General features: G+C 34.4%; 2 protein-coding genes and 1 long non-coding RNA gene across 4 annotated transcripts; all 3 read left to right on the top strand.

The window, feature by feature from the left end:
• The first annotated feature begins 3,093 nt into the window (after nt 1-3,093).
• On the top strand, nt 3,094-4,553 carry LOC127797873 (probable glutathione S-transferase parA). The gene is given in 3 exon segments (XM_052331057.1): nt 3,094-3,478; nt 3,968-4,048; nt 4,050-4,553. Coding segments are annotated over 3 exon segments (654 nt in total). The 5' UTR covers nt 3,094-3,163; the 3' UTR covers nt 4,308-4,553.
• Nucleotides 4,554-6,038: 1,485 nt separating this feature from the next.
• LOC127796586 (probable glutathione S-transferase parA) lies at nt 6,039-7,056 on the top strand. Its single transcript, XM_052328781.1, has 2 exons — nt 6,039-6,431; nt 6,544-7,056. Exons 1-2 carry the CDS (start codon nt 6,117-6,119, stop codon nt 6,886-6,888), a joined length of 660 nt encoding a protein of 219 aa, XP_052184741.1. The 5' UTR covers nt 6,039-6,116; the 3' UTR covers nt 6,889-7,056.
• A 354-nt stretch (nt 7,057-7,410) lies between these two features.
• Nucleotides 7,411-8,702, top strand: LOC127798461 (uncharacterized). 2 transcript variants are annotated; one of them, XR_008022398.1, is made up of 3 exons: nt 7,411-8,292; nt 8,384-8,418; nt 8,564-8,702. It is a non-coding gene; the product is annotated as an uncharacterized LOC127798461 (long non-coding RNA). The 2 variants fall into 2 exon arrangements; XR_008022397.1 differs by having other exon boundaries at nt 8,384-8,702.
• Nucleotides 8,703-13,516: the final 4,814 nt, after the last annotated feature.

Below are 13,516 nucleotides of genomic sequence, written 5' to 3' on the forward strand. Positions count from 1 at the left end.
AAGTAGTTGTGGTGTTTGATACCATAATCTATAAAATAACTTATTTTTGTATAATTGTCCATAATACCCTTAGTAGTTATAGAATGATAATTTAAAAATTAATTAGTGTATATGTATAAGTTTCAAGTGTTATAAAAAAATTAATTAAAGTATAGAGAGAGGAAGATGACGAGAGAGAGGAAGAGATTTGAAAATGAAAATGGCGGTGGAAAAAAAAAACTCATGATTGCGTAAACAAGAGAGTAATTCTTTGCTAAAAATAAGGACAAAATTGTCATAAAAATGTAATTATTTAAGTAGAAGTTGTAAAAGCTGGGGTACCCCATCTTTGAAAAAGCCAGGTTCTACCCCTTCTAAAAGCTAGTAGAAGTTATAAGTTAGAATTCTATAAGTTAAAACAAACACTATATCCCAACTTTTTTGAAGCTATAAGGTAGAAGTTGCAACTTTTAAGTTGCAACAAACAGGGCCATTGTATCATGAATATATGAAATTCGAATGCTTGACATTCATATACATAAAATTTCGAGCAAATATAAATTAAATATTTTTTATCAAATCTAAATTTTGTTAGTAAATGAAATTTGATTTAGATTCAAATCATTTAAAGCCTAAATTGTAAAAGTTGAATAATATAATGGTGATAATCATGACACTGAAAAAGCTCATGAGATTTCTTATTAACTCTTAATAAAAAAAAATTTAGAGTGTGTTTGTTTACACACATTTATCATAGAAAATGTGTAATTATTACACATATTTACTATGAAAGTAATCGAATATTCTTAATTTTTTTATGAAAAATATATGTACAGTACAAGTATTTAAAATTTCTTTTCATGAAATTCATTTTCCAAGGGAGTGGAGTGATTTTTGTTTTTTAGGCAATCATTTAATTCTAGGTAATGTAATCAAACACACCTTTAGTGTTATGTTGAATTAAGAATAGGACCTTGCAATTTGGATATAATCTATCCAGATAAAATTGTCTTTTTTTGTCATTTTAATTATTGACATTATGATGATTATGTCATTTAACATTTTATTTACCAACAATACCCTCTCCGGTCACAATTCAAAATTTCATTCTCTCTCTTCCATGTTAAATTTAAATTTTAGTCCCTCATCTGATTTAATGAATTTTTAGAATCCCAAGAGTTACAATGACTTTAAATATGAATTATTCTACTTTGCCCAAATTAATTGACGCACGAGATCACTAAAGATATCAAATGACAAAAATATCAGTGATGAAGCCCACCCAACAATTCAGGTAAGACCCAATTTCTGGCGGACTCCATCTTAGATGCAACCTGCATCTTAAATGAAGCGAGCTAGCGGGCCCTATATATATTTTTTCTAATTTGAGCAGCTTAATTTGATGTTTGTTGCAACATTTAATTTTTTCTTCATCGACTGTAGTGATTAGGAAGGCTCCCATCAAATTAATAAAGTAATTGTAACGCCACGTAGCTAGACTTTTAGCCTTCATTTATTTTTCCACCTCAATTTCGTTTTCTTTATTTTTCCACGTAGCTAGTCTGCTTCCCAACTGGACATTCCGGCTGGAGAAATAGTTCTGCTGATGAGACAAGTTTTGATCACTGCGAGTGTGAGGAAGGCCAAGAGTGAGAGAAATAGCATTGCCGTGGTATGTTCTGCTGATGAGACAAGTTTTGTTACAATTACTCTCTCTTAGATGCATGCAGTCCATTGGGACTGCAGCAGTTCCAGTGGACTGCATGCTGGCGGACTGCATCTTAGATGCAGTATGTAGTCCGTTTAGTATGGGCGAATTTCAACACAGATAAAATTCACCCGTTTAGTTTGAGGTAAGGTGACAATTTTAAGATAATGATATTTTTATCATTTGACGCCTTTAGTCATTTTGTGCGTCAATTAATTCGGACAAAGTAAAATAATCCATGAATGAAATGAAATAGAAAGAGAATGCAAAGATAATACATTGATTATAGCCAATAGTGTGCTGTCACCTAAGTATCATGACTATCATTATTCATTTTTATAACTAATTTTTTTTACTTTGGAAATGTGTAGCTTTAATGTGTTGAACAGTAATTTTAGATGAGAGTTTTAGTAGGAAAGCATACGAGTGAAGATTTGAAATTTTTATAAGGTTAAAATTGTCTTTTTGTTTTATTTAATATAATTAAAATAATATACAACAAGTATTAAATACCTTTCTATCCGGATAGATTCTATCCAAATAGATTTATCGTTAAGAATGGACAAACAAGATGGGAAGATTGAATATATTTAATTCAAGATAATTTAATTTGAGATAATTTTTTTGACCAAACAAAATAGCGACAAAACTTCAGCATTGATGCAAATGATTTTGAAATTAAAAATTGAGTGTGGAGCGAGAGATTCCCAACCTATTCACTATAAAATAAATTATAGCGTGGTCGATTCAGTCTCCAACCTGGGGGATTAAAACAAGACTACAACTTGGAGACTTTGGATTGAGAAGTCTTGAATTGGAGAAATATAAAATTGTTTGGATGTTTTTGACTCTCCCATCGATAAGGTCAACTAGATTGTCATTTTTAATCACGTTTCTTAAGATTTGTGTTTAATATTGAGTCTCATATTTACAGAATTATTGGAGCAGCATTCAAATAAATCGTAGTGTTTATGAATATTTTAAGAATGAAAAATTATTTGGAAAGTGATAAAGATGGAAAAAAGCTGTGTGTTTGGAAAGTGATAACGATGCTCCTTGTGTTTTGTTTAATGTAGAAGAAGTGAAAGTCGAAGAAATTATTTGGAAAGTGAAAGATGGACATTAACCATATTTTAGTGCCTCATAATGACTTACAACATGTAAGAGAATATGGCTTCGTGGGAAAGAGTCATAGGAAGATGCATTAAATTTTGCATTATTCCATCGCGTCTAAATAATTTGTGAGTATGTTAAAGAATTATGTGTCATATTTTTATTGGAAGAAGAATTATTAAGTAGAAAAAATAATTACACATAATTTTTTTAACTTTCTCCGATAAAAAAAATCATATAATTAATAACACCGGTCACAACTCATAATATTATTCAGCAGATAGGCTGTCCCATTTTCTCATAACTCTCCATTGCCTCTCTTCACATTCCATTTCCCCAAGAGCCCAACAACTTTTCGGGAAAATGGAAGAAAGCCTGGTTCTGCTAGACTTCTGGCCGAGCACTTTCGGGATGAGGGTGAGAATCGCCTTGGCTGAGAAGGGGTTGAAGTATGAGTTGAAGGAAGAAAGCTTGAAAGACAAGAGCCCTTTACTTCTGGAGATGAATCCACTTCACAAGATGGTTCCAGTTTTGATTCACAATGGCAAACCAATCTGTGAATCCCTCCTTATCCTTGAGTACGTTGATGAGGTTTGGACTCACAAATCTCCTCTTCTTCCCTCTGATCCATACCAGCGTTCACAGACCAGGTTTTGGGTCGATTATGCTGATAAGAAGGTACCGCTAATTAATCTCTTTTGCTTTTGTGCATAATTAAATATCAATTAATAAACTATCAAAAAAGTGGTAGATCTTCTTCTTCTTCTAGGCTTCGAGTCTTTGACTTACCTTTCTTGTTGGGTATGTGTCCGAGCTACACTCAAGAACCAATTTGATCTAACAGAATTGTTATGTTGTCCTATGTTTTGAATTTGTTGATCAATGCTATTTTTTCAGACTTAATATTAAAATAGGTCTTAATATAAATTTTAATATTTTGATTTGTCATAAGTTTTGAATTATAAAATTTGATGTAATTGTATGAACTTTAAAATCAGGGTCCAATCCCATCTAACCTAACCTAAATTTAATTGGGTTTGGGTGGGTGGGTTTTGTTTGTGTTAAAGTTAAAATTTCAGACTCAGTATAATTAATTCAGAGTTGAAGTTTGAATTTATATAAAACCGGAACGAATACAACCCCTAACACCCCTTCTGGGCAATGCAGATATACAGCAGTGGGAAGAGAATATTGATGGAAAGGGGAGAAGAGCAAGAGAAAGCAAAGAAGGAATTCAAAGAATGCTTGAAAGACTTTGCAGAGGGAGCTAGGAGACAAGCTTTACTTTGCGGGGGAGTCCTTTGGATTTATGGACGTGGCACTTGTACCCTATTTTAGCTGGTTCTACACATACGAAAGCTTTGGGAATTTCAGCGTGGAGGCCGAGTGCCCTAGGCTCGTGGCATGGGCTAAGAGATGCATGCACAGAGAAACTGTTTCCAAGTCTCTCTCTGACCCCCATGAGGTCTATGGCTTTGCTTTGCAGCTTTTGGGAGGCTTGGAATAGATCATGGAGTGGGGGGCCGAGTGTCTATGCAGTGAAAGAAGCTCAAGTGTGATAGGGAAATGGAAATAAAACAGTGTCCTTTAGCTGTTAAATCGTCACATGTTTAATGTTTTTAGATAATCTGTCTTGTGTTATTGTTAAGAAAACTTTGGATCTGTTTGTTTAGATGAAAATGTTTTTATGAGAGAAAATAGTTTTTTTTTTTTTTTTTTTTGTAAAAAAAAATTTCAAATGTGTTTCATGTTGTTTGGGGCTATTAACTGAAAATGTTGCTGAAAAAGGAAACAGTAACAATATCAAAAGTATCACAAATCAAAAAGCAACAATGGAGATCACTAGATCAGCAACAGACAACAATAATAATAACATCAATTTTTTTTCAAGAAATTTATTTTCAAGAATCATCAATTTATAAACAAACCTGATAAAAAAGCTCAAAAACAAAAAATAATCATCAATTCAAAAACGAATCCAATAAAAAAACATAAAAATATTATAGTAAATTACAATCTCGAGGATAGTGAATAATATAGAATGAGAAAGTTGGAAGAGAGTTAGATGACGAACGACAAGAGGCTAAGCGAGATCAAGATAGTGACAGTGATGCAAGCTTGAACGGCGACAACGATGCAGGCACACACGGTGATCGAGTATAATGCAAGTGGAGACTGAGAGAAGTAGAGCACGATGGAGGCTAGAGGAGGTGAAGCTCAATAAAGATGACTATGTGTATGATGGCGTAATCAGAGAAATAAGAAATATAATAGAGATAGAGAGAGGTGGAGTGTGACAGAGATAATGATATGACATGTTCTTATTGGCCAATACGATACATGTGGCTTGCCCTTACTAAGCCTGTTCATGAGTGGATCGGGTGCAATATGGAATCTCTCCCCCAAAGTATGGACTAAATGAGCATTTCCCCACTTACAAGTTGGTCAAAAAATTCAACTGAAATTATTATTCTTATTCAAATCGAATTGTTGTACACTTTTTTAAAAAATAAAAGAATAAAAAGTGTGAGTAAAGTATAGATCTATATTGTACCATGAATATATGAAATTCAATCCATGACATTCATATACATAAGATTTCAAGCAAATCTAAATTAAATATTTTATTATTGAATCTAAATTTTGTTAGATAGATGAAATTTGATTTAGATTCAAATTATTTAAAACTTAAATTATAGAAGTTATATTGAATAATACAATGGAGATAATCACGACACTAAGAAAACTTTATCTTATCGCTATATTTATTATTAACTCTTATTAAAAAAAACTTTAGCCTTATGTTGAATTAAGAATAAACAAGAGAAGAAAATTGAATATATTAGTTCAAGATAATTTAGTTTGAGATAATTTTTTTGACCAAACAAAATAGCGACAAAACTTAAAACATCGATGCAAATGATTTTGAAATTAAAAATTGAGTGTGAAACGACAGATTCCCAGACTATTCATAATAGAATAAGTTATAGTGTGGTCGATTCAGTCTCCAACCCTGGGGCATTAAAACAAAACTACAAGTTGTAGACTTTGGACCATTTATGGCTTTATTTCTTGGGAAAGAAGCGAAGAACTCCAAGGAGAGCATCGATCTTTGTTACAGCGTCCAGAAAAAGCACACACATATATATATATATAGCTGAAACGCACGCAAGCAATGACAACAATGTGCTTATAATTAATTAATCAGCAAGTATAAATACTAACTGAAATCTACTTTATTAATTCTCACAGCACTAAGCAACTGATAGCTTTCTTGGAATCTTCTCGAGAAGCCAGGCAGAAAATTAGTGAGAAAATGGAAGAAAGCGTGGTTCTGCTGGATTTCTGGCCGAGCTCTTATGCGATGAGAGTGAAGATAGCGTTGGCTGAGAAGGGAATCAAATTCGAGGCCAAGGCGGAGAACTTGAGTGACAAGAGCGCTCTGCTCTTGGAGACGAACCCAGTTCACAAAACCATCCCGGTTTTGATTCACAGCGGCAAACCCATCTGTGAATCTCTCGTCATCCTCGAGTACATTGACGAGGCGTGGAGTGAAAAATCCCCTCTTCTGCCCTCTGATCCATACCAGCGGTCACAGGCCAGGTTTTGGGCCGACTTCGTCGACAAGAAGGCACAGAAATGTTTACTGGATTAATTCTACAATATTTTAGTTTTACTAACACAGTAGATATATACAAACGCGTGCAAATTAAACACTTGGAAATTTGTTTTATTCAATGCAGGTTTACGATGCCGGGAAGAAGGTGTGGAAGGCGAAGGGAGAAGAGCAAGAGGAATTGAGAGAGGAGTTGGTAGAATGCTTGAAGAGAATGGAAGCAGAGCTCGGAGACAAGCCTTTCTTCGGGGGAGACGCCATGGGGCTGGTGGATGTGGTTCTGGTTCCCCTTTCGTGCTGGTTCTACACCTTTGAAACCTTCGCGCGTTTCAGCATCGAGGCTGAGTGCCCCAAGATCGTCGACTGGGTTAAGAGGTGCCTCCAGAGACACAGCGTCTCAAGCTCTCTGCCTCATCCAAACATGATCTATGACTATGCCTTGCAGTTTAAGCGGAAAGGCTTCGCTTATTAACTAGAATTCAATCGACACTTGTTTTCGCTTACTAGTTATTACTGTTTTCTTGTCCTGCTCATTGGACCTTTGTTTAGGTCGAATAAGACAGTGTTCGGTGTTATTAATTTCTTTAGGTTTTTATTTTATTTATAATAATATAGCAGTACTAAGTTAGACTGGATACAATGTTTTGCGGTGTGCTTTCCGTAATTTGATTCAAATAAATATTAAGAGCGCTGAAACTTAATGTTACTTTAAAAAAAAAAAAAAAAACTAAATAATAATAATATTACATATTCTTTGAAGTAGAGTGATAATTAATCAGTCAAAATTAACTATGATACTTCTTCTTGAATTAGTTGTGACACCTTTAAATTTTTGTATTTTAAGAAAGTCACATGATTAATTAAAAATAATTTAAAATTAAAAAGTATTCAAGTCAAAGAACCAAAATTAAGGAGGGGCATGATGAATTTATCTTTACATAATACTATAAATTCTTAAGTATAAAAGGGTTGCAATGAGGCGATTAGGGTTTCAACATATCCCTTCCATCTTTGCCTCGTGCAGCGCTGCCTTTTCATTTCTCTCTGCCTGTTATCCTGATTCCTCTCTATGCACCGTCGGCGTTTACCACCTGCAGCATTCGATTGCCATCGTCCACCGCCATCATTTTTTTTTCCTTTTCATTTTCCCTTAATGCATTGGATCTCTCCCTCGACTCCGACGATGTTTTCGCCACTCCACCGCAAAAATTTAACCTACGAAGATGAATTCACTCTCTAAGAGAAACCGGGCTGGTCATCGGGTGGCTTTACCCGCTCCCGTCCGTGATCCGACCCTGGCCCTTGGGCTTTGCTGGGTATGACAAACCACAAAACCCAGCCCCCCAGCGGCTCTCTCTCCCTCCCTCCCTACTTTGCGTTTTCACAACGCCGGCGGCCACCATGCCTTCCACGTCTCCCCCCTTCTCTGTATCGTCTCCGTCCCGAAGCCACCACTGCCATTCTCCTTCCGCCACTCGCCGAGATCGGCCACACCGACAAGCCACCAGTGGTCACCTTCTGTCTCCGGCTTCCCCGAGACCCCTTCCCCGACCGCGAGCCGTAGCGCCACCGTTCTTCTCCCGATATCGCCATAGCCACCGCCTCCAAGCTCCACCGTTGTCTCTCCATCTCTCTGTGGCATGGAGGGTTGCTGGATTCACCTCAAGTGGCCACCGATGCCCTTTTTTCGATCGACACCGCAAGGCCACTGCTGCTTGACGGTTCAGATCTGACTCCCTCTGATCTCTCTGTTTCCCTCAGTCTCTGCCCCTGTCCCGATCTCCCTGTTTCTGACAAACCAGTGGTGCCGCTGCGAGCTCACGTCGGGAGCTAACACCGGCCACACTCTTGCTCCGACAAGCCGCGACGCCCTTTGGTAAAACATGAGTGTTTTGATGTTACTTAAAATATATACTTTTAGTATAGTTTTCTTGTTTAGTTATTTTACAACACCATTGATATCTCAGGAGCTCAAACACAACGTCATCGATTGAAGGCCCAGGTAAGTCTAACAGGAATAACTCTTTGCATTGGTTTATTTTTGAATCGGCGTTTATATTTATAACCCGACCAACTACAATTTTGTGGTATTGCTCTCTTTTAGATAGTGCATTCATCTTCTTAGGTTAATATTTTTCCTTTTCTAGGACATGAAAGCCATTTGCAGCTCCCTTCTTGACGATAATCCAGGCTCCCTGCGATGGATTAGATATTAAATGTGTGAAAATTTATGGAATGCAAATGGGCAGATCTATCAGACTTAGAGCATCTCAAAGGGTGCTGCTATTTTGGGTGCTAAATTATCAATTTGTAACATTAAATATAATTATGCCATTTTTGCAGTTTACATATGCTCTAATGGCATGCTTCAAATAGGGGTGTTATTTTAATATTTTTTATTAAAAAATATAATTAAAATAAATTCTAACAATTAACTAAAATACCTATTTTAAATTAAAATCAAAATATATAATTCTAACCTAAAAATATCAATTTAAATTCTAACAATTAACTAAAATAAGAGCATTTATATATATAATTAATAATTGATTAACTAAAATAAAACATAACAATTAACAACAATTAATGTATATAATTCTAACAATTAACTAACAAAATTGTTTTTGCAACTCTCCCAAACACCTCCTAAATATTTATAATTAATTAATTAATTAATATATATATATATATAATACATACCTTCAGCCCTCTATCTCTTCACTTTCAGAACGTTCTTCTCTGTGCCTCTCTTGCTCTTATCCCTCACGGCTCGTTCCCCTCGCCCTCGTCTTTGCCAGTTGTCATCTTATCGGTCGTTGCCTCTCTCTCGCCCTCGCAGACGTTGCTCATCCTCGCCTTGTTGTTCTTCTCGCTTGGCGTTGCTAGTCCTTGCCTTTTTCTATCGCCGTTCGCCCTCGCCCTCACCGTCGCCAGTTGATCGTTACTGGTCGATTTGCCTTTGGTTCTAGGTTGCTCTATCTCGTCTTTCCTGTTTTTGGTATATGTATATATATATATATATAGAATATATAAAATGTAAAATATGGCTATTGAATTTTTGACCGTTGCAAATGCAATCTCTTATTTTCTCTTCTTAGGAGTTGTAAAAATGGTATCGGAGGAGGGAAGTTGCCAATTTGTAACTTCATATACCACTCCCATTGGAGTGAACATTTTGTATTTCGGGGTGTCTTTTGACAGTTACATGGATGTCACCCTAAACTCTAAGGAGGAGTGTCATCCGGGATGTTAACCCCATAACTGCTGAGATGGCATCTCGAAATAGAAAATTTTTACTTCAACGGGTGTAGTATATGGAGTTGTAAAATGACAATAATGCTCATGCGGTGCCATTTTTACAACTTCTGGAGAGAGAAAAAATGGATGTTGCATTTGTCAACGATTAATAATCCAACGGCTATATTTTACATTCTATATATACATATATTTACCTGAAACAGTGGATGCAAGATAGAGCAAGAGAGAACCAGAGGCAGCAATCGACCAAGGACGTAGTGATCGACCAGTGAGTGACGAAGGGCTGGAGCCAGTGAGGGCGAGGCTGAGGAGGCGAGCAACGGAGTGAGAAGAAGACGAGGGCGGGCAGTGACGAACGACCAAGGGAGAAAAAGGCGTGGCGGATGTGATTATCGGCGAGACGACAACCGACGAGGGAAAGGGCACGGTGACAAGTAGTGAGGGCGAGTCGTGAGGGCAAGGGGGCGAGTCGTGGAGGGGCAGGAGGCAAGAGAGGTGCAGAGGAAAGAATGAGGAAGGTTCTGGAGTATTATATATATATATATAATTAACTAAAATAAAAATATTTATATATATATAATTAATAATTGATTAACTAAAATATTAAAATGACACCCTTACAACCTGTCATTGGAGCAGATGTAGATTTCAAAAGTGCCATAACGTTATTTAAGGTTCCAAATTAATAATTTAGCACTCCAAAACCTCTTAATTACATATACTCCAATGGCAAGTTGTAGTGTTATTTTAGTATTTTATTTTTTTTATTAAAAAATATAATTAAAATCAAAATATATAATTTTAACCTAAAATACAACAACAATAACAACATATCCAATCTTTATCCCACTATGTGGGGTCTGCTATATGAATTCTAGACTTCTATGTATTTCTATCTTTTTTCATATCTTCATTTAGGCTCATATATTTCATATCAAATTTTAATGTCTTTCTCAAAGTTTTCTTAGGTTTGCCTTACTCTTGTTTTAACTAACTCTTCTCACATGAGAGTCTCTTAGTGTTTTTCTCACATGACCAAACCATTTTAGTCTAGCCTCTCTCATCTTCTTCTCGATTGGCATTACTCCTATCATATTACGAATAATCTTATTTCTAATTTTATCTTTTCTTGTATGGCCGCACATCCATCTTAGTATTCTCATTTTTGTTACGCTCGTTTTTTACTTATGTTGGTATTTGACAATTCTAACCTAAAATAATCAATTTAAATTCTAATAATTAACTAAAATAAAAATATTTATCTATATATAATTAATAATTGATTAACTAAAATAAAAATATTTATCTATATATAATACATACTCCATAAGCTTTCTTTTTCTGCACTTATCTTGCCTTCTCTACCCCTCCATGGCTTGCCCCTCCTCGCCCTTGCGATTGGTCCTCATTGGTTGTCACCTCTCTCTTGTTTTCTTTTCGCTTGGTCGTTCGTCGTTGCTCGTTCTCGTCTGTGATTCTTCTGGCTCCATCGCTCGCTGCCTCGATGCCTTCTGTTTCCCTTCGTCCCTCACTGGTCGATTGCTGCCTTAGGTTCTTTCTCGCTCTGTCTCTCCTTCCTTGTTTCAGGTAAATATATGTATATATAGAATGTCAAATATAGCCGTTGTATTTTTATCGTTGGCAAAGGCAACCTCAATTTTTCTCTCTTGAAAAAATGACACTGCAAAAGAATTGTTGTCATTTTGCGAACTCATATGTCACTCCCATTAGGGTGGAAATTTTCTATTTCAGGAAAATGACACCTTTCTCATTTTCTCTTTAGAGGTTGGAAAAATAGTATTGCAAAAAGATTATTGTTATTTTGCAATCCCATTTTCCACCTTTGTTAGAGTGGAAAATTTTGAATTTGAAGTGTCATTTCGACAATTATGGAATTAATACTCCTTCTTGGAGTTACTCTTAGATTATCATGGATGAATTTTTCGTATTCTTATTAGAATGTGAGAACTAGCCCTTAGAGTTTAGGGGTCCTGAATGAAGCTTTATATTAGCTTCTTTTATATTTAAAAATAAAATTACACGTAATAAATATGAATTATTTTTTTATTATATAAAAATATTTAAAGTTATCACAATAATAGTTTAAAATTCATAATATTTTATTTTAAATTTATTTTTTTAGTATTTTTAGATAAAAAATTTATAATTAAATTATTATAATTAATTTATTTCAATATATGTTTTTTAATAAGCATTATTGTCAAAGAGCAACCTAAGCATTCTGTATCAAATTTTTTATATTTTTGTTCATTTTTATTTTTGACATCTCCTAATTCATGTTGTTTCCGTATGTTATTTTGAACCTTTTTATCTATCAAATTATCACTCTTTATTTTTTATTGTATTATTATTAATGTTCCTAGTGACAAATCTGTCTAACGTCCTGAGCTTTTTATTTGTTTTTTTTTTATTTTTAGATAAATATTTTGCAATAGACATAATAAATTAATTAAAATATGAAAATTAATACAATATCAAATTTAAAAATATTCAAATGTAATTGATGAATAATAAAATTTGATTATATTTGATATTTGCATTGAAATTTACAAAACAAATTAACAGAAGAATATCGTTGTAAAAATAAAAAAAATTAAAGAACATAATAAATTAATTAGTGTGGATTCATTAATAACATAAGGATTATAAATAATGAAATATATACATAAAATTAATTAATAATTTGATGATAAAAAAATTAAAAATTGTTCCTCTTTTAAGTCGGACAATGGGATGATAAAGAAGAAAATGAAATTGTTGAAGAGAATATGTAATTGTCAGATCGGTTGAATTGAGATAAATGCGTAGATAAATGCCAGTGACGATGGTTAAAACATTGAGGAGGATGGAGAGGAAGACCAGAGGGGATCAAAGGGGAGATTGATTTGAGTTTGAAAAGTTAAATCAATTGATAATGTAAAATGAAATAGTTGCGAGAGGATGTCTAGGGCCAATTTTAGATTCAATTAATTTTAATTTTTTTTGTGTGATAATTTTAGGGAGGTCTACTCACTGATGAATAAAGACGTAACATTATTGTGGTTGGGACAATGTGAATTAGAAGTGTCTGAAAATAAAAATGAGCAAGAATATAAAATTTTTGATACAAAATGTTTATGTTGTTTTTTTTGATAATGATGTCTATTGAAAAATATATATTGTAATAAATTAATTGTAATATTTTAGTTATTAATTTTTTTATTTAAAAGTGTTAAAAAAGTAAATTTAAAGTAAAATATTATAAATTTTAAATTATTATTGTGATAATTTTAAATATTTTTATATAATAATTTTTTATTTATATTTATTATATATAATTTTATTTTTAAATATAAAAGCCCTATATAAAATTTTACTTGAGAGTTCTTAAATTCTGCCAGAGGGAAAGACTACGAGAGCTTGGTGGCAAGTTATGATTGGCCAGGTCCACTGGCGGGTGGGGCCATGGACCCAACCTAGCATATAATTTTCCTGCGGGTGTGGGATTCAGTAGCTTGCAACAGTGGCCTTAGACGACAAGAAGCGATCGGACAACAGCGTCGCGAAGCGTGGCTGACAACTCTTAGCGACGGTTGACAAGGAAAGCGTGTCAATGGCAGGGCCCACAAACTGACGTCGTTGGCGAGAGAGAGAGAGAAAAGATGCAGTGAAAAAGTGATTTTCACATTTAGGATAACACGTTTATTGTTACCTCCAAATGTTCAATTATAAATATATTCTCAATTAATTAGTTAACCCTAAATTTGAATACTCACCCAAAATTGGAGTTTCTTCTTCATACTTTCTCTCTATCTCTTTTTTCACTGCATCATCTCCACCGT

The sequence above is a fragment of the Diospyros lotus genome, chromosome 3, assembly GCF_014633365.1.
Source record: "Diospyros lotus cultivar Yz01 chromosome 3, ASM1463336v1, whole genome shotgun sequence".
Taxonomy (NCBI): domain Eukaryota; kingdom Viridiplantae; phylum Streptophyta; class Magnoliopsida; order Ericales; family Ebenaceae; genus Diospyros; species Diospyros lotus.

Coding starts and splice junctions, on each gene's coding strand:
- LOC127796586 (XM_052328781.1), top strand. CDS start 6,117: ATGGAAGAAAGCGTGGTTCTGCTGGATTTCTGGCCGAGCTCTTATGCG. Junction 6,432..6,543: donor CCGACTTCGTCGACAAGAAG/GCACAGAAATGT, acceptor TATTCAATGCAG/GTTTACGATGCCGGGAAGAA.